The 20,705-nt window shown below is 47.5% G+C and overlaps 1 protein-coding gene across 2 annotated transcripts; it reads right to left on the reverse strand.

Annotated features, from left to right (window-relative positions):
- Positions 1 to 778: 778 nt before the first annotated feature.
- LOC122385621 (zinc finger CCCH-type antiviral protein 1-like) lies at positions 779 to 15,825 on the reverse strand. 2 transcript variants are annotated; one of them, XM_043374002.1, is made up of 6 exons: positions 15,574 to 15,825; positions 14,875 to 14,982; positions 14,514 to 14,811; positions 7,662 to 7,849; positions 4,048 to 4,213; positions 779 to 3,142 (listed from the first exon to the last, which is right to left on the reverse strand). In XM_043374002.1, exons 1-6 carry the CDS (start codon positions 15,657 to 15,659, stop codon positions 2,801 to 2,803), a joined length of 1,188 nt encoding a protein of 395 aa, XP_043229937.1. In that variant the 5' UTR covers positions 15,660 to 15,825; the 3' UTR covers positions 779 to 2,800. The 2 variants fall into 2 exon arrangements, with proteins under 2 accessions (XP_043229937.1, XP_043229936.1); XM_043374001.1 differs by having other exon boundaries at positions 14,514 to 14,982.
- Positions 15,826 to 20,705: the final 4,880 nt, after the last annotated feature.

Consider the following 20,705-nt stretch of genomic DNA (forward strand, 5'->3'; position numbering starts at 1 on the left):
AAATAACCTAGACCTGAACTGGTGGTTTATTTCAGAAATAATTTTTATCCCTTTCAGTCAATTAACTTTTGAAAAATCCCAGCATTGCGAATACTCACTGGTAACTTACAATTTCACTAGAAAACAGCTTTGCTTCATCAACAACGGCTTCGGTTGAACGGCTTTGCTTGACAGCAAAGCTACTGGAAAAATAAAAACAAACGCGCAAAAGGGTTTTTCTTTTTGGTTTCTTATTGGTATCTTGGTTTTTGTTTGTTTGCCTTGACAACCAGCAAACAAAAACGCGCAAAATTATGAGGAGAGCCTTATTGAGTTCTCCAGCTTGAAACGTCTAAGAATATTACCCAATCAGAAACAAGCATTCTGAAGAGCTTTACGACGATTCGCGCTCCATCTGCCCGTGTCGTCTCAACATGCTGCTTGCGGACAATCTTGAACACAATTTTTAAAAAGACCAATCTGTTAGGCGATTCTGTTCCCGTTAGCTTGAAATCTAGGCCTTTTCTTGCTGACGTCATATACCTCTGGTCATATCTGGTAAAGACCTTGGCGATCTGGTAAAGACCACCGAAATTAGAAAAACACGGAACAAATAGTGCATGGACGCGTTTCGATTATTAAATCTTCATCAGCATGACATAATCACAGAGAAAACAAGATGCTCTCTAGCGCTGTCAATTTGTATTTTTGAGACGAGTGGCTCCGGATTATGTGGTTTTAGCATATAACGAGCAAAACTGCTATCTCAACTCCATTCCCCGTGTTAGACATGAACATGTCCCTTTAAGCAATGTGTATTTATCACATTAACAGCAGCAAGCATGTAATAAGGTGGCTCTTGGATGACAAGCCCGTACATCCAATCAGTGCAATAACCATGGAATAAACAGTCATGGCGCAGCAATGCTGAATACACTGAGCGCATAGCGAAGCAAAGGTGTTGTTTACAACTCCTGTCTATCCTGCACGGATAGAGAAGCAAAAGATCCATCACGAACTGAAATGAAAGTAGGTACATTGGAACAAATATTTAGCGTATGATGTTGAAAATAGCCGGCCAAAACGAAGTGCTCTAGTTATAAACATATGCGAATAAACTGTTCATGCTTACGTCAAATCGCTTTCTCTGGCAAACAATCCACAATTAGATGCGATGCTCAGTAATCAATATAATATGCCTAAAATACTAAGATATTGTTTCAGGCCTCCGTGCTCCGACCTCTTGAATTGGCGCCTGTGATGGATGTTAATTGCTAAATGTCATTTAACCCGCGCCGGGCCGGGGGGGGGTGTTTGAACACCCCCCCCTTGCGGTTTTTCGCAGATATCTCAAAAACGGCGGCGCGGAGCGCCGCCGTTTTTGGCACACCTGTTTGTGCATCTTTTCCGCACATGTTGTGAAAATTTCAGACCCAAGTCACCTTAGGTCAGGTCACCAGGTCACGCCAAGTGACCTCACCTCAGAAAAAAAAGAATGCTCGTCATAGCTACACCGACTGAACGATTGCCTTGAAACTTTCAGCGATTGATTAGAGCAACACTATCTATAAAATGTATATCTCGGAATTTTGATACCGGTGACCTAAGGTCAGGTCAATTTTGCGGCCTCTCCATTATAAGTCAATGGGAGAAAGTTGAAAAACGCCTGTTTTGCACGAACGCTATTCTAGACACTCTCAAACATCGATATGTAGGTAAAATAGACACACTGAACCAGAAAATGGCAACTGTGACCCCTCGTTATGTCCCCGAGGTCATCTCAGGTCACGAACAGAATCTAACAGTTTTTCGATGACAGCTTCTGATAGAGGCGTGCTAGAGCGCTGAAAACGCCTTAGATGTGTTCGGCTCGACGTTGCGGATCGACTGATATGCAACATGACCTTTTCCGGTCGGGTCATGACCTTGACCTGAGGTCAAATTTTCAAGTTGACCTTTCAAGGTCAAATTATAGTTCATTCGACGCGTCTCGACGAGAGGAACACGATGCTGGCAAAAGTAATGTCATAGCTCTTTTGAGTCAAAAGTTATTGCCGAAAAAAACGTTTTTCGTAAAAACGGCTATTTTTGGAGTTTTTGCCCTCTGGAGGCTAAACCGTTGACCTGAGGTCAAATCTGAGAACATTACCCAGAAAGGTCTGTAAAAGGGCTATCGAATGCGCTTTTTTGCGGCGCTGTAGCTCTATCGGTTCCCGAGATAGTCGTTGGCAATTTCCAAAATGTTGAAATAGTCAACATTTTACCTTTGGTGACCTCTGGTGACCTGACCTTTGACCTGACCCAAAAAATGACCGAAGTGTTTTCGTCCTTATTTTTGACGTTCTTTCGATTGCCGCTTACCGCGTGTCGCTACGTGGCCCAGGAGCCGAGTTAGAAGGGGGGGTGTTCAAACACCCCCGCGGCCCGGCGCGGAATTTCAGAGCACCGGCCCGGCGCGGGTTAAGACTATGTAGAACAAAAAAAACCTTTGAGTGACCTAATCACTCCTTGATTACGAGAAGGGCTTCGTACGCACTCACATGCGTCAAGGCGTGCCTAAAAACACACACATGACACACAAACCTTTTCAAGGGCCTTCTACGAATATGTAGCTTATAGTTTCGCAAGCAAACGCTGAACCCTGACCCTTGATTGAATATGATTAAAGTTAAGCGAGTGCCGAGCACCTGCGGCCCATTCCGCCGGGGGGGGGGGGGGGGCGGCGCGCCCCCGGCCGGCGCTCAGCTCACTGCTGCGCCGCCACGCTCAGCTTGCTTCTGCGCCGCCACGCTCAGCTCACTGCTGCGCCGCCACGCTCAGCTCACTGCTGCGCCGCCACGCTCCTGACGACGCCGTCCAGGGCCACGGAGCGGATGGTGGAGCAGATGGGGGCGGCGCAGAGCGGGCACCGGTCGGCGCCCCGGTCCCGGGTCTCGGCCAGGCAGCCGGCGCAGAAGGTGTGGCCACAGCCGAGGGTGGTGGCCCTGCGGAACAGCTCCAGACAGACGGGGCAGCGCAGCTCCTCTGACAGACGGCCGCCGCCGGAGGAGGGCGGTCCCGCTCGGGCTGGTCCGGCGCCGGCCCGCTCAGCCCCGGACACCCCTGGCTTGTGGGGACATTCCTTCTTGACATCACCGTCGCCTTTTGCGGCTTTTCTTTTCAACTGAAACAAGTAGGTAATTCATCTCAAACACCTAAATTGTAGTAAATTCCAACTAAATGATAAACATTTTGGCTCACATTCCTTGGCGCATTATCACGAATTTGGTCTATTTCGGCCGAACAGCATCTATGACATGATAACTCGATAACTGTTTTTTATGTCAGTGCATGAAACCTAACCCTATAGGAAACCAAAATTAGAAGCTCAAAGGGTGAATGCAAAGGTACACAAATGTCTTCTTAATCTGTCCAACTTTTCATATGTACCTATTTTTGAAAACTTTTTGGAGGATGCGCTTAGCATTCAATGTAACTACACCGCTTGTCAGATAAATTAAAAGTACAAAAAACAAGCAAAGTACCTCATCAGCCTACACTTGCCTAAGTACAGTATTCGATTCAAATGATTCAAATCCTATCACTGGAAATGCACAAACATGACCGTAACTGACCAGTGACCAAGTCAGCTTTAACTATCGTAGAGGTTTCTGTTTTTACAAAGCCAATAGCAGTCGATATTTTTTCCAATAGGCTACTGCGCATATGCTGTGCATTTGGTCACGAGTGCCTGATTCACCACTGAGCGACACAGTCCGTCTCCGTGCAGATAGGACACATCCGGGTGGGGGATCCCCGCCGGAGCTGTTCCGGCACTGCACCCGCGAAGCCGATGAAGTGACCGGTCACCTTCAGGGCCACTACCGCGCCTGCAGCTGTCGGTCTGCTAGTAATAGAAGTAACGCACCGTTGCGACATCTATTTGTTGTCTTTCTATTTTTACTGGGTGGTTACAGGAAAATAACACATTTCTATTTTGTCTGTTAGTGAGTACGGTCAGCCATTAGGAGCTGTGTGGTGGCCGGCCCGGCCGGCTGCGCAGTGCGCGCGGTGTGGAGCGCCGCCCACCTGGCTGGCTCGCAGGTCGGCCTCCTTCTGCCGCAGGATGGCCAGCACGCGGCCGTCGCTGGCGTCGCCCAGCCGGTGTCGGCGCAGCACGTCCCTATTGTGCGCCGTGCGCAGGTCGTGGCCCATTCGGCAGTCGGCGCGCCGACACCCGTCCAGCACAAACTGTCTGAAAACAGCGGCGCCGACAGTCTGGGCACAGGGCAGCGCTGAACGGACATACTGCTAACGGGTGTCACTTCGTCATTTGCTTCAGTTGCGCAGAAAGGTGTCCTCGACTTTTTTACGGTAGGCGCTAGGTGGGGCATTCCACGATAGATCGACCAAGGCCTAACACCCGACCATTTTTGATTTTGATGAAATCTTGTCTATAGGGTTCTCTTATGCCCTGAAGTCAATGGTGACAACGCCAGGCCCCTACGGTCAGCGGTTTAGGAGATATAGCCCCGGGCATTTTGACGAGGTCACTCTGCAGAGTGATTTTTGAGGTGCTATATCTCCTAAAGTAATGAAGGAAATGCATTAAACCTGTACATCGTTGCGATGGCGGTGAAATGGGCAATTAATTGGCCATCTCGGATTTAAAAAAAAAATGATTTTGATTTTTAGCTGTGACGTCATCAATTTTTAAACTTTCTGGCTACCCCCTAGTACATTAAAATTTGCCATTATTTTTGCTCAGAAATAAAGTTCCGTCAATTTCCTTTCGACTGGGAAAAAACAAAAATGGTAATCTTTCTACAAATATTTTATTTTATTTTTTGAAAATCGCACTACAAACTCTGATTTACAGAATCGGGTTATTAAGCAATATAAGACACATCTGCGAGGACCAGTTACTTCCAAAAAGAGGTTATCTGGGTTTCGGCATATAATATTCTTCTCTTAAACTTCACTTTTGATAACAAAAAAAAAGAACTTTAATATTACTTGCACACCTGTGACTGTATCATCTCTTAGAGTTCACGAACTCTCAACGGATGAGGGTCGTGTCGTGAGCATGCATGCTCGGACGAAACTAGAGATGTCAATCGGATACCAATTTTTTGGTAAACCGATACCAAACCGATACCAATTTGGTATTTGGTATTTCAATCCTAATAAGTTTGGTATATTGTTGGTATCATGAACCCTCATTAATGTGTAAGAGGCTAAGAAATTGGTAAAAAGTTGGTATTTCCCTCATGTTCTCAAGTTGGTTTGGTTTCGGTATTTCCCCACGGTGTTGGTTGGTATTTGGTTTGGTATCGGTATTTCGATTTTCTGTAACTGACATCACTAGACGAAACGTTCCAAGTAAAAAGTGTGTTTGTGTGGCCGTGATCTCGTTCCTGTCTTGGTGCTTTGCCGTCTGTTATTGCAACTGCAATAGAAATGCACTCCGTTGTTTATGGCTTTCATTGCATCCAGCGTTGAAAATGATGATTCGCTGATGAAATACCTAGTCACATTACACCACCTTTTGCCTTCCTGAAACTACCAATTATTTTGTTCGTTTATAATTAGTCGGTTCGTAAATATGCTTTGCAAATCGACTGTCGGTTGGTCATTTGAGCTACGTTGATAAACAAGGCAGCTGTGGCAGCTCAAAAGTATGTATAATTTTGCCATTATATTGACTCCTGTGCAAGTAATATTAAAGTTCTTTTTTTTTTGTTATCAAAAGTGAAGTTAACCCGCGCCCTGCTGGGGGGGGGGTGTTTGAACACCCCCCTTGTGGTTTTTCGCGAATATCTCAAAAACGGCGGCGCGGAGCGCCTCCGTTTTTGGTACACCTTATCATACATCAATTCTACACATGTTGTAAAAATTTCAGACCAAGGTCATTCAAGGTCAGGTCACCAGGTCACTTGAAGTGACCTCACCTCATAAAAAGTTTCGATGTCTGGCATAGCTACACCGAGTGACCGATTGCTTTGAAACTTTCAGCGATTGCTAAGAGCAATAGCATGTACAAAATGTATATCTCAGAATTTTGATATCGATGACCTAAGGTCAGGTCAATTTTGCGACCTCCCCATTATAAGTCAATGGGAGAAAACTGAAATGCGCCTCTTTTGGACGAAAGACATTATAAACACTCCCAAATACTGAATTACAAGTGGTTTAGACACACTGAACATGAAAATGGTGTCCGTGACCCCTGTTTATGCCCTGAGGTCATCTTAGGTCACGAATGGTATCTAACAGTTTTTCGCAAATAACTTTTGATAGAGGCATGCTAGAGCGATGAAAACGCCTTAGATGTGTTCAGCTCGACGATACGGATCGACTGATATGCAACATGACCCTTTCCGGTCAGGTCATGACCTTGACCTGAGGTCAAATTTTCAAGTTGACCTTTCAAGGTCAAGTTATAGTTCATTCGATGCGTCTTGACGAGAGGAACACGATGCCGGTAAAAGTAAGCTCGTACAAGGCTTGGGTCAAAAGTTATTGCAGAAAAACTGTTTCCGAAAAATCGGTTATTTTTGCAGTTTTTGGCCCCTGCAGGCAAAACCGTTGACGTTAGGTCAAATCTGAGAAAATTACTCAGAAAGGGCGTTAATAGGGCTATCGAATGCGCTTTTTCGCGGCGCTGTAGCTCTATTGGTTCCCGAGTTATGCGTTGGCTTCTTGGAAATTGTCGACATTCGACCTGGAAATCGGCGAAATTTTGCCTTCAATGACCTCTGGTGACCTGACCTTTGACCTGACCAAAAAATTGACCGAAGTGATTTCCTCATTATTTTTGACGCTCTTTCGAACGCCGTCTTCCGCGTATCGCTACGTGGCCCAGGAGCCGAGTTAGAAGGGAGGGGTGTTCAAACACCCCCCCCCCCCCCAGCAGGGCGTGGAAATCCAGGACCCCCAGCCGGGCGCGGGTTAAAGAGAAGAATATTATATGCCGAAACCCAGATAACCTCTTTTTGGAAGTAACTGGTCCTCGCAGATGTGTCTTATATTGCTTAATAACCCGATTCTGTAAATCAGAGTTTGTAGTGCGATTTTCAAAAAATAAAATAAAATATTTGTAGAAAGATTACCATTTTTGTTTTTTCCCAGTCGAAAGGAAATTGACGGAACTTTATTTCTGAGCAAAAATAATGGGGCATTCCACGATAGATCGACCAAAATTTTATCAGATTTACACCCGACCATTTTTGATTTTGATGAAATCTTGTCTACAGGGTTCTCTTATGCCCTGAAGTCAATGGTGACAACGCCAGACCCCTACGGTCAGCGGTTTAGGAGATATAGCCCCGGGCATTTTGACGAGGTCACTCTGCAGAGTGATTTTTGAAGTGCTATATCTCCTAAAGGAATGAAGAAAATGCATTAAACCTTTGCATCGTTGTGATCGTGGTGAAATGGGCAATTAATTGGCCATCTCGGATTTTCAAAAAAATGATTTTGATTTTTAGCTGTGACGTCATCAATTTTTAAACTTTCTGGCTACCCCCCTAGTACATTAAAATTTGCCATTGTGCTGATGTTAGCTATGCGTGCCTACCAAATTGGAATGTCTTTGATAACACAAAACTACGTTTTCGCATTCATATTTGCACCCAAAATTAAGAGATTTGAAGTCAAATTCGGTATCGCACAGCAAAGGAGCACGCACACCGTTGGAATACCTGCAGAGGTGCAGTCTGTTGCATTCGTGCAATTTGCAGGGTGTTTTCGTTCGGAATCTGAAACACCTGGTCAGGTTTTGGACGAAGAACGCCTCAGTCAGTTGGTCGCTGTCACTGAAGGCACGTCGTATCTGCAGGAGCAGCACGTTCTCCTGCATGGTGTCCATGCTGAACAGGCGGCAGATGTCCTGTGGGCGAGTCCGAGGTGACATCTTACTGACTGGTGCAGGAGCCTCAGCATCAACACTGCGGCAGTGCTATAATACCAGGGACAAAATACATCAACTATCTTAACTAAAAGTTATTCTACAATTAAAACATTTCAAAAATGAGCTATGCGCCCGGAAAAGGGAGATAGCTGCGCGCGCTGAGCCACCCAGACAGCTGCTGAATTGCTGAAATGCTGAGTCGTTGAGCGGAATATGGGGTCAGAACGTCGACCGCGCCGGTCGATGGGCATACCGGCTCCGAGCCTCAAAACAACCGCATTCTGATCAGCTGTAACCACTTATTCGGGACATATTCCTTAAAATTTTGAAGTCATTTGAAATTGAATCACTTGCCAGATGGTGAATAACAACCAATGTATAGATACTAACCTTATGCAGACGCTTAAAGGAATAGTTCACTTTCCTGATGTTTTTTTTTTACAATGGATTTTTGATTTTTTATGCTCAAAATAATCATATAGGAAAATAACACCCTTTTATAAATAGGATTATTTTCTGTATTTTAATGTAGGAAGAACTATAGTAGAGGCTACCTAGGTATTTTTTTTTTTTTTGCAGTGGAAGGTAACGATGCATTGGCCAATCAAATTAAAGCTGCATAGGCTCGCACAAAGTGTGTAGACATAAACAGCACATTTGATACAACATATCTGCAAGCTGATTGGCTGCAAGTTTAGCCTCTATGACAGGTGGCTGCATTCCTGGCATTCTTCTACAAGGGAATCTTCAGAACGAGAAATGGAATTTATTTGCCTAATGTGATCGCTGGGGTAGGAATAAAAGCTCCAAATTTGGGCTAGTCTAAGCTCGAGCTACTGCTATTTCACTTCATAGCCCATGCAAGGCCCTAAGCCTTATGTTTAAAGTGATATATTGCCTTTAAAAGCTTGGCTTAACCTTCGCCCTAGTGGGGGGGGGGGGGCATATGTTACCACCCTGTCGCATTTTTAGCGTGTAAATAAAAAACCGCGGCGCGTAGCGCTGCGCCGCTTGGATAGCTTTTTGTGCATCAATTTTGGACAATGTGTGAAATTTTTGACCCCAGGTCACGTCAGGTCAGGTCACCAGGTCAAGTTCACTGACCAAGCCTAAAAAAAAGTTTGCAATCATGTCCAGCCTGCAGTGTTTGTCAGAAAGGTTTTAAACTTGGTGGATTGCATGATGTTATGGGCGCCTATACGTTGTATATCTCGGATTTTTTATATCGGTGACCTAAGGTCAGGCCAGTGGCGTGACCTTACCATTATAAGTCAACGGAGAAAAATGAAAATGCCTCTAGATCCGTGTGTACGCATAGGAACAGTCCAAATATTTCAGAATCACAATTATTTGGACCACCCGTGACGACCAAGGTGTCTTTTTTGCTGATAGCCTCTTGAAAGGTCATCCGAGGTCATTTGAGGCTACAAACATATTTTGGCCAATAATTCTCGATTGGAAAGAGATGGAACGCTGGGGATGGTCTCATTGTGTTTGTCTTGCCGAGAAGCATCGACCGTTATGCAACATGACCTTTTCCGGTCAGGTCATGGCCTTGACCTGAGGCAAATTTAAGTTGACCTTTCAAGGTCAAATTTTTGTTCATTCGACGCGTCTCGGCAAGAAGAACACGATTCTGGCAATAGAAATGTCTTGGTTGTTTTTTTAGTCAAAAGTTATTGTATACAAAACGACAATATATTCAAATACACGATTGAATATATTGTCGTTATATATAACGACAATATAGCGATATATTGTCGTTTATATATATATATATATCTGTCATGGATAACACACAAAAGTTATTGTCGAAAAACACTTTTCGTAAAAACAACTATTTTTGGAGCTAGCCCTCTAGAGGCTAAACCGTTGACCCGAGGTCAATTTTGAAAATGACCTTATCGAAAGAAGAGTTCAAAAACTATCAATTGCTCTTACATGCGTTTTTCTAGCTATCATAGTTCTTGAGATAGGTATAGGTATAGGTATATAGATAATGGACTTGGGGTAGCAGTATGCTATTTGTTGTCCATGTCATTGTTGGCAAGGAAACATGTCAGGGTACTCATTGAGGTTGGAGGTCACAGGTCACAGTTGGCTTTGAGCTGGAGGTGCTTATCTAGCTTAGCTTTAAATGTAGCAGTGGTGTCAGCAGACACAACATCATCTGGTAGCTTGTTCCAGTCATTAGCCACCCTCTGTGAGAAGAACCTTTGTCTGGCTTGATGGACTGACTGCTCCTTGTGTAATTTCATATGGTGACCTCTTGTGTTTGTCGTCCTCAGTTTGAAAAACTTCTCTCTCCTCACATTGAGCTTCCCTGACATGATTTTATACGTCTCAATCAAGTCGCCTCTTTTTATCCTGTCTTTAATAGATACGGTCTTCAGGACTTTTAGTCTTTCTTGGTATGGCCTGTGCTTTAACCCCCTCACCAATCTTGTAGCTCTGCGCTGGATGTTTTCGAGGAGACTGATATCTTGAACAGCTTGGGGACCCACAGCTTGTATACAGTAGTCTAGGTGTGGTCTCACATATGAGTTGAAGAGGCTGGTGAAGTTTGTTGCTGTGATTTGGTCAAAGGACCTCTTTATCATTCGGAGAGCTACCATTGCTTTGCTCGCAGCTCTTTGACAGTGACTAGTAGGTCGAAGGTCGTTTGTTATAGTCACCCCCAGGTCTCGCTCCTTATCTGTGACTTCTAGTTTGACTCCTCTAATACTGTAAGATCTTTTTGGGTTTTGTGGTCCACAGTGCATCACTTTACACTTTTGGGGGTTGAATTCAAGAAGCCATTGTTCAGTCCATTGCGAGAGTCTATCTAGGTCTGCCTGAAGTTGTTCTGAGTCCTCTGAATTTCTGACCTTGCGATAAATCTTCATGTCATCTGCAAACAGTTTTGCGTCGCACTGGACCAATGTGGGCAATTCGTTGACATATATCACAAACAGGATGGGTCCCAATACTGAGCCCTGCGGAACTCCGCTGGTCACAGCCTCTTCTCTAGATTCTTGGTCATGAACTACTACCTTCTGAGTCCTGTCCTGAAGAAAGTTTGTGATCCATTGAAGCACTCCTGCTTTGACACCATAGGCAGCCAGCTTCTTAACAAGTCTTCGGTGGGGCACAGAATCAAAGGCCTTTTTAAAGTCACAATAGATGATGTCCAGTCCAGTGCTGCTGTCCAGTATGTGTCCAATCCTCCAGAGCCTCTAGAAGATTGGTCAAACATGATTTTCTGGGTACAAAGCCATGCTGTTCTTTGCAGATGAGATCTTTCTCTAATAGATGGTTGAGCAGGTGCCTTTTGATAATTCTTTCCATGACCTTACATGCATGACTAGTCAGACTCACAGGCCTGTAGTTACTTGCCAGTTTTTTGGAGCCTCCCTTGAAGAGTGGTACCACTGCTGCTCTCTTCCAAGCTGTTGGTAGCTGTCCGCTTGTCATGGACTTTTGGAATATCTGCATGAGTGGGTATGCTAGCTCAGGTGCACAGTTTTTCAAGAGAAAGGGGGAAACATCATCCGGTCCTGATGCCTTGTCTTCAGTCAACGTTTGAAGTTCATGGAGTACTTCCTGAAAAGTAATGTTAATATCCTCGAGTGATTCTCCTTCTTCCACCTGACTTTCAAAAGCTGGCAAAACACCACCTTGTTCTTTTACAAAAACTGAGCAAAAGAATGTTTGTAGTTCATCTGCAATCTCTTTCTTTGTTGCTATCACAGTGCCATCAGGTTTGACTAGTTCCATCACTTTGTCTCTTGTTTTGCTTTGCAGTCTTACATATTTGGCTATCTTCTTTGGCATTATCTTAGCTGACCTTGCCAGCTCTTCCTCATACAACCTTCTTGTCTGCCGGATGTGACTCGTGGTCTCGTTTCTGATCCTGGTAAACTTCTTCAGATTCTCTGCTGTTTGTTCTTTTCTGTACTGCTTGTAGGCTTTATATTTACGTTTCACTTGCTTATCTAGTGCTTTATTCCACCACGGTGGTGACAGTTTTGTTTTTCTTCTGCCTTTGAATAGAGGAACATACTTCTTTCTGCAATCGTGTAACTTATCAACAAAGAATGTCCATGCTGCTTCAACATCCATGTTTTCTATCACATCCCACTGCACCTGTGCTAGCTCATGACGGATAGAATCATAGTTACCAGCTCTGTAATTGTATCTGAGTTGTTCCTTGGCCTCCCTGTTTTCAGAGTGTATTCTGTAGTCCCATATTATCACACAGTGATCACTTTTTCCTATTGGAGCTTCATATTTGACTTCCTCAACATTGTTTTCCTGATTAGTGAGGATGAGGTCCAGGGTAGAGGGGGCTGTACCTGCTCTGTGCCTGGTGCTGGATTTCACATGCTGGGTTAAGTAACAGTCTTGTACTATGTTGTAAAACTGAGTGGCATCAGAGTTTGGTGGTCCTGAAATTGCACCAGTGTCCCAATCAATTTCTCTGTAATTAAAGTCTCCCATAACCAGGTAGTCTGTAGCACTAATTGTTTTCATTTTCTCTAGCAACTTCAGCAGTTCTTGATTATTTTCCCGATCGCTGTTTGGTGGTCTGTAGCAGATGCCCACTACTATTGTGTTCCCAGGCCTTGCGTGAATTCTACACCATGCTGCTTCTTCAAAGTTTGAATTGTTCAAAATATCACACTCGCTGACCCTTAAATGATCTGCCACAAGAAGTAGAACACCTCCACCTTTACAACCATCAGGTCGGGACTTACTGGCTGCTACTTGATAGCCTTGAATGTGAATCTCATCCTTCTGCCACACTTCTGTCAGTCCTATAATGTCTGGCTTATGAATGTCCACCCTGTTCACAAACTCTTCCATCTTGTTTCCTAAGCTATTGACATTAGAGTAGAAGCATGACAAAACTTTGTTGAGAGTCACACTACTGTTCTCTTGGGACCACCTTGTTCTGAAAGATCCTGTGTGTCTCCTTGCCTTTTCTTTTGAGTTCGTCCCTCAGTTCTTTTTGCTTTGATCTTTCTTCTGGTGACAGATCCTTGGTGATGTACCTGTTCTTGAACCCTACATCTGTTAGTCTGAACCTCTTTTTGTACAAGTCCTCTAGTTGCTCTTTGTCTTTAAGTTTCACCAAAAGCAATCTCGGTTTGTCGGATGAAGTGTCTCTTCTGCCAAGACGGACCACGTCTAGCAAATCTATATGAGTGTCGTTGCCTCGCAGGGCCCTAGACATCTCTTGGATCCTTTCCTTGTCATATTCCTTCCTTACCTCTGTCTCGCTTGACTCTGACTCTGGCAGGTTGTGAATGATCAGGTTCATGTCCCTTTTCTCGTTGCTCGTTTGAACAGCTTTCTTTATCGTGTCCGAGCTCTGTAGGATAACCTTTTTCTGTTCGCTTAGTTTTTCTACTACTTTCTTCTCCATTTCATTTATTTTTTTCTCGATCCCTTTCTCTACAGTTTTCTCATCCTTGTCTTTGCCAATTGCTTCTATGACATTCTTTTCTACCTGCTCTACTCTAGAGATCACTTGTTGCAGTGAAACCGAGTCCTTGAATTTCATTCTGCATGTTTCGCACACCCAGAAGAGGTCGTGTAGGTCGATGGCTTTAAAAGCCTCAACACTTAGGCCCTGACAGCTCGGGTGGAACCAGTCATTACAGCCTTCGCATTCTATAGAATCTTGTTTCTTCCCGATAGTTTTGCCACATGGTTTCCCAGTACTTCCTCTGCACTGGAATGCCTTACCTTTCTTTGATTTCTTTTTGCTTTGCACAGTCACAAACCCCTCCTCAGCACTTTCATTCCCGCCACTTTCATGTTCGCTTTCCTGGCCTTGAGACAATTGTGACGCAGGGGTCTCACGCGATGCAAGACCCTTTACCATTTTATGTCAGTTTCAAAAATGTTCTGACACTTGAAAACTTGCATGAACAAATTCAATGCTAAGCTAGGCCTCCAAAAGTGGGAATAAAAGGAAAAAGCAGTTATTAAATGATCTAAGCGTAGGAGCAGTTCAGGAGCTGGCAGGAGCTGGCCAAGGTCATGTGTTACTTCTGAAATGTTTTCTGAAAAATATGACATTTGGCAAATTTGACCTTAAATGACCTCCAGTGACCCCAATATTGCTCTAAGATGAAAAATGACCGAACTACTTTCAAACGTACGCATTGAGAGTTATCGACTGCTTTTTACCGCGTCTTTCTAGCCCTCTTAGTTTTTGAGTTAGAGGTGGGTGGTAACATATGCCCCCCCCCCCCCCCACTAGGGCGAAGTTGGCTGAGACCGCCACTGGGGCGCGGGTTAACCGAGGATATTGGCCGAACTAATTCTGTAATTCTGTAAGATTTTGTAAGAAAGAATTCTGAAAATATTAATCGGTCTTTTGTTTTTCTATATTTCGAAGAAAAGTCCCATGAATTTGTTGTTTTATATCAGACACCTGTAATCTGATTGTAAACAGTCGTCTAGGTACGGCTGTAACAGCAATCCACACTTGGTTGTGAAAGTTGTTAGGGTGTGGCCGTAACGACTGTCCCAAACACACTAACCTCAACGGTCGTCAGGGAGTGGCTGTAGCGACAGTCCCATTTATACGCTCACCTGGTTGTGCACGGTCGTCAGGGAGTGACTGTAGCGACAGTCCCATTTATACGCTCACCTGGTTGTGCACGGTCGTCAGGGAGTGGCTGTAGCGACAGTCGGCGCCGTAGTTGCAGATGTCGGCCAGGAACTGCCGGCAGACGTGCAGTCCGCGGCAGTCGGCCTCCTCGCAGCCCTCCCGGGAGCTGTAGCCGCGGCACACCCCTGGCAGTGAGAGGCGCAGCGGCGGCACGGCCCGGGCGCGCTCCCCGGCACCCTCGCACGGCGCCGACACCTTCTGGGCCGGCTGTGCCCGGCCGGAGCGCACCTGCTCCCCGGCCAACTGCTGTTTGTCCGCGGCGCTGCGCTGTTTGTCCGCGGCGCTGCGCTGTCTCTCTGCAGCGTAGAGCTGTTTGTCCCCGACGTAGAGCTGTTTGTCCCCGGCGCCGCGCTGTTTCTCTGCGGCGCTGCGCTTTGTGTCCTGTCGCGGCCCGCTGGGTCGGTAACCGTACTTCTTACAGCTCTCCTCCCAGCCGCTGACCGGTTCACTGGTGGGTCAGGGAGGTTATACGGGGCCACAAGGGGTCACACACGACATTCAGGATCACTTGGTAGGGTCACACGAGAGCACACGAGGTGGTGAAGGTCACAATGGGCCACCCGGGCATTGGTGGATGTCACGCGGACTTCTTTGCTTAGGTCACAAGGGGCCGTTGATAGAGGTCACATGAAGTTACACAGGCCACAAGGGGTCACTGCTGGAGGTCACACGAGTTACACATGGGCACCGATGGAGGTCTGCTGGCATTACTACTCACTAGCGGGCAGCGCGGGGCAGATACCTCGAAATGGTGCATGATACGGCGATAAAGACAGGCTAATGACGCAATAATCTATCTTTCAGACAGGTGCCATCTCACTAGCTTTACCAATCATGTGCAAAGGTAATAAAAATGCATGCAAATCACGCCTGCGACTAACTGATATTGATCCTGAGTGACGAGCCGGTGTACGAAAACCGAGTGTTACAAACCTGCATCACCAGAATCGTTCCCGTTGTTCTGGCCAAGGTTCTGGCATCTCTCGCCCTAATTAGCACCAGTGTGAGAGGATGGATGGACAGTGGCGCCGGAACTCACCACGCCAAATCACCCGGCGAGCTGGAGCCGGGCTCTGTGGGCCGGGCCGGGCCCCCAGAGCGGCGTGACGATAGCCGGCTCCCCATTATTGCCGTGGTGTCGCCGACCCAGCCGTCCTCCTTCAGTGAGCCGCCTGGGTCCCGTCACAGAGCTCCGACTGAAACAGGCCGGCCGGGGGAACAGTCTGCAGAGCACAGCGGAGACAGGATCACGACCGATGGGCCACGTCCGCTCGTGCCGGGCCCCGGACGGCCTCTGCAGTGCCCCCGCGCCGCTCCCGGCCTGGAAGGGTGCAGCCACAGTGCCGCCGGACAGTGATAGGCGGCTGGACTGCGGCGCAGCAGGGGGACGTGCACCGACCTGTCCAGTGCAGATAAGGGCCCCGGCGCGGCGGTCAGATGACCCGGCCGAGACAGACCGCCGCGCCATCCGGCACCCGGGCGGCCGCGGCTCCGTACACCTACACCGTGACCAGGAGATGCTTCCGGCCCTCACACGGGGACGTTGTATAGCCCTCCGGCTTTAATAGCACTACAAAAAGTGTGACAGACGTTTGTGGAGGATTGTCGACGAAATCTGTTCCGTGAGTAGCATTTACGCGCTAGCGGGAAATCGACCAATCAGCGCTCGGCAATACTCGGCGCTAATTGGTCCGGTGCTCGTGACGAAAAGGAGGGGGACCGCAATTATTATCTGTGGATCCGAATAGGGATTTGGATTTTGGAGGGGTTTCTTTGAGATTGTATGCCGTTTGCGGCAAGGGCGGATCCGAGGGGGGGGGGGCATAAGGGCCATGGCCCCTTTGGGTCTGAAAGGGGGGGCCGGTATTTATTTACTTTAGGTCCGCAACACAGACGGATAAATAAAAGCCATTCACAAGATATTCTAAGGCCTCCTGATTTCAGTTCTGATTGTTATTCCTTCTAGAAACCAATTCAAAAGCACCAGTACACTATTTACTATTTACCATCACCAATCCCTGGCCTCTCACCTCCGACCGAAACTAGGCACTACATGTAGGTATATCATTCCATTCTATGAGCAAACTTTTCTTGCAAACAAAACAAATGTGGAAACATTAGCCTGCATAATTATTAATTGGTCACCCTCATTCATACTTAAAGGTAGTGTGCCAGCTTTCCTGGACCGTATGGAGTTAATGGCCCAGATAAGGAGAACCAGATTTTTAGAACTTATCCATACCTTCAAAACTCGTGGAAACGTCTTAAATTCTTCAAATTTTGAGTACCCCAGTGCGAAATTCGCCCCGACGGGTTGTCGGTCGTACCCCAACCACATTTCACACCACTATGAACAATAAATGCACACACTGAAATCGCAATTACCGATAGGCTCATCCAATCAAGTTTCGATAAACCCGTTCATCATCATCTCCTGCGGTTGCGAACACGCCTGTTAGGTGGTGCGGTAGACCGCGCCCAAAGCCAGGGCCCCGGTAACGTGAGGTAGCCGAGTCGGGGCAGCGTGTGCTGACCCAAGCCGGGGCCGCGCGTCCTCCCGGTGTCATGTGATAGCCCGGGGCTGCCCGCGGGGATGCGGTAGACCGCGCCCAAAGCTGCGGCCCAGGCTTGGGTCAGCGCACGCTGCCCCGACTCGGCTACCTCACGTTACCGGCAGGGGGGTGCCGTCCCGGCATTTGGAGCCGCCCAGGGGCCAATTGCATTACCCGGCGCGATTACGTCACTGGAGACCTGCTCTCCAACGGCTCTGATTGGTCGGTGCTTAAAACGCTGCAACGGCCATTAGGCTGCAAATTAACAGTGTGGTTTGAAAAGAGCTTCTGCTTATTCGTTTCAAGGCCACCTAAGTGAATTTGTTTTGGTTTGATTTGAAATTGAGATTGGATCGTTATCGTTATTTGCTGTATTTTCTGCTATTTATGTCTACTGGGGAAAGTAAAATGTAGTGTCAATAGTTTCTTATTCATGTATATTTCGATGATAATAAACAAGCGTTTGTCTTGGGATGCCGTAACTCGTAAGAGCGAAGTTTGCTGATTTTAACCTCTTTCAACAGCCGTCAGCCAAGGCCCTATATACCAGGTAGGGTCGTCCGGCGATTCTACCTTTTCGTGACGTCAGCTCGTGACGTCATTTGGAGTCAAGTCTCGAAGCCCCGTTCAATCCCCATGTAAATGAGCGATTTTCGAAGCACTGTAGAATGAAGTCTGCACAAGATATATCAAACTTAAGTATCTTATCTAAAAGAGCAGACAATTTTCTGCAAGTTATCTATTACGTGTTTTTCGCTAAATCTTTTGCTTTTTTCACAAAAGCGTAAAATGTCCCCCCATGTCTCCGCAGCCTCCCTGCCGCCGGCCGCCGCGCGGTCGCGGTAGTGTAGTGGTTAGCGTGCCCGCGCAGTATTCCAAAGGTCCCGAGTTCGAATCTATGCGGTGCGGAACTTTAATTGCAATTCCAAGCTGAATATACGCACATCCATAATAAATTATTATTCGTATAGCTAAACTGTCACCAAGCTATCCATATAAATTGACTTCACCCAAAATATCGGCAAGATTCTATTAAAATATAAATTCAAATATGGCGGCTTGGACTGCCGCGTGCGTTAGGCTCCGCCCATAGCTCCGCCCACATGCGTGACGTCATTCGTGTTAGTGGACACGCAGAGAGATAGGGGACGACATGGGCCTGCCGTCAGCACTCAGCGCATCTCGCATGTTGTCTTCAGACAATAACTGATGATTGCCGTCCTTGCCCATGGTTAAGCATAAACTCACAGTGGGCAGCACAAAGTGAATATCTGGATATGGAAAGGATATATCTGTTAGGAAAAGGAATTGTCAGAACCTGGGTTGGGGTGGCTGTTCAGGAAATGATTGCATTACTTTTTTCATCACGAAGTTAGGGTTCATGAAGTTAAGCACCGGCCGACAATTATTTTTATTTGGCAGCACTTCAAAGGTTCAGGGAAAGCAAGACAAAAAGGCTTGTCGCTGCTTGTCGCCCCGGTCGCCCCCTCCAGCCCGACTGCTCTTGGGCCTCCTATAAGCTGCGCGCCGTGTAACATAACTCCACCTCCCTCACAGCCTCTGCATGCCCGCAGTTCAGCGTCGTGTCCAGGGGCCCGGGAACGATTTTCAAGTTGGGGGGGGGGCGAGCCTAAAATACCTGACATGATACATATGAAACAGTGGCGTAGCTAGGGGTCTAAGCGAAAACGTACCTATCCCCCCCCCCCCCTATCGGGTTCAAAGGGACTCTGGGGTCCGAGGGGCCCTGCGGCGCCATTTGACTGCTGAAGGTTAACCGTGGCCATAGTTCTACTCAGAAGGGCCCCATGGGTCTCGTTAGAGCACCTCATGGGCCCTAAATAGCCACACTAAGATCTCCATAAGGACCCCACGCCGGCTTCTTAGGGTCTCTTGCGGCTTTTCAGGGCACCTCGGTGGTCTCCAAAGGCTCGTTACTGGCCTCTGAGAGTTCTTACCGGCTCATGAGGGGCCAGTTCTAGGGGCATTTCCCGCCTGTGATGGTTCCACACTTATTTTTCTGAGGGCCCCGTAACGGCAACTATGGGGCCCTCATCCGCGCCTATGATTGCCCACACCGATGTCTCTGAGGGTTTCACACCACCAACTCTGGGTGCTTACACCAGTACCTATAAAAATTAAGCCCTATATCGGCGGCTCTGAGGACCCAACCAACACCTGCGCATCTAAAGGCTGAAACAGACTCTTTCCGCGTTCAGGAAATCGCATGCGAGAGCCTATTCAAATACATTGTAATTCTTCTCGCATCAATCGCTTGCGGGAGGTGCGTTCGATTGATGCGAGCGTGCTTCCATGTGTATTTGAATAGGCTCTCGCATGCGATTTCCTGACTGCGGAAAGAGTCTGTTTCAGGCTTAAAGGCCACCCACTGGTGACTTTGAGGGTCCCACACCGGTGAGTCTCGGAGGGCCCCACCGGCGTCTGACAGTACCATGCCGGTCTCTAAGAAGGACCCCACATGGGACTTCTTCTGCCGGCCTAAGGACCCCTTGCCGGTCAATGAGACCCCCTGCCGGTTTATAGAGAGTTCGCGTCAGCAGCTCTAAAGGCCCCACACCCGTCTGAAAGGGCTCCACACCAGCGTCTATGAGGGCCCACAGCAACGGCCTGTAAGGACCCTCATCGGCGCCTCTGAGAGAATCACACTAGCACCTCCGAGCGCCCACACCGGCACCTGCATGACGGCCCCACACCGGTGCCTATAAAGGCCCTTACCGGCGGCTCTGAGGGCCCTACGCCGGTGATTCTGAGGGTGCTACCGATAACCGAAGGCACCACATAAGCCCTTAGTGTCGCTGAGCTTTAATCCCATACCGGCCCTCTAATGCATCCCATACATCCCATCCCATACCGAGGGCGCCACGTCAGTGCACTCATTGCCCCATACCCCTCCCTCACACCCGGAGCGGGTAAACTGTGTTATACCTATAGCAACGATTTTTACCACCGTTGTACGTTATGCATTTCTCAAAGTTGACTCAAAATGATCCAGCATAAAACTGGCCTGCCAAGCTTATGGCCAAGGTCAGGCCCAAATCAAAGCGGGATGACAATGGCAGATGTTGTCAAATCGATACTGTATCAGCAGAAACCATTCAGATGGCAAGGAAAATGCCGTGTTTTGATGCTTAGATGTATAAAGGAAACAAGAAGGAAAGAAGTCCGGAAAAGGGAGGAAAGACCTTTTCTCGCTGCCTCAATGTTGAGGGGGCGCCGCCCCCTCGGCTCCCAAGTTGGGGGGGGGGGGCAAGCGCCCCCGCTGCCCCCCCCCCCCTGTTCCCGGGTCTATGGTCGTGTCTTTCCAGCTCACCAGCCGTAACTCAAAACCGCACGCCAGCGGCGGTGTTAGTGTCACTGACCACGGCCCCCGCCGCTTTTACCGAAGGCGTTACCGAATCTGGGGGTGCTACTGCTAGGGTACATCGGTCATCCACGTGGTGTGATTCAGCCCCGCATATGTGGCACGTGTTTCCACGTATAGCCTCGGCCCGACCCATTAGTAGCTGCCGCACTATAGTGCGGCCTATAGGCCGACCGCTGGCACTCAGATCCCACAGCACCTCTAGTGTCCGGCTCGGCAGGACCCCTAGGTACTGGT

The sequence above is a fragment of the Amphibalanus amphitrite genome, unplaced genomic scaffold (assembly GCF_019059575.1).
Source record: "Amphibalanus amphitrite isolate SeventyFive unplaced genomic scaffold, NRLGWU_Aamphi_draft 000225F_arrow, whole genome shotgun sequence".
Lineage (NCBI taxonomy): Eukaryota > Metazoa > Arthropoda > Thecostraca > Balanomorpha > Balanidae > Amphibalanus > Amphibalanus amphitrite.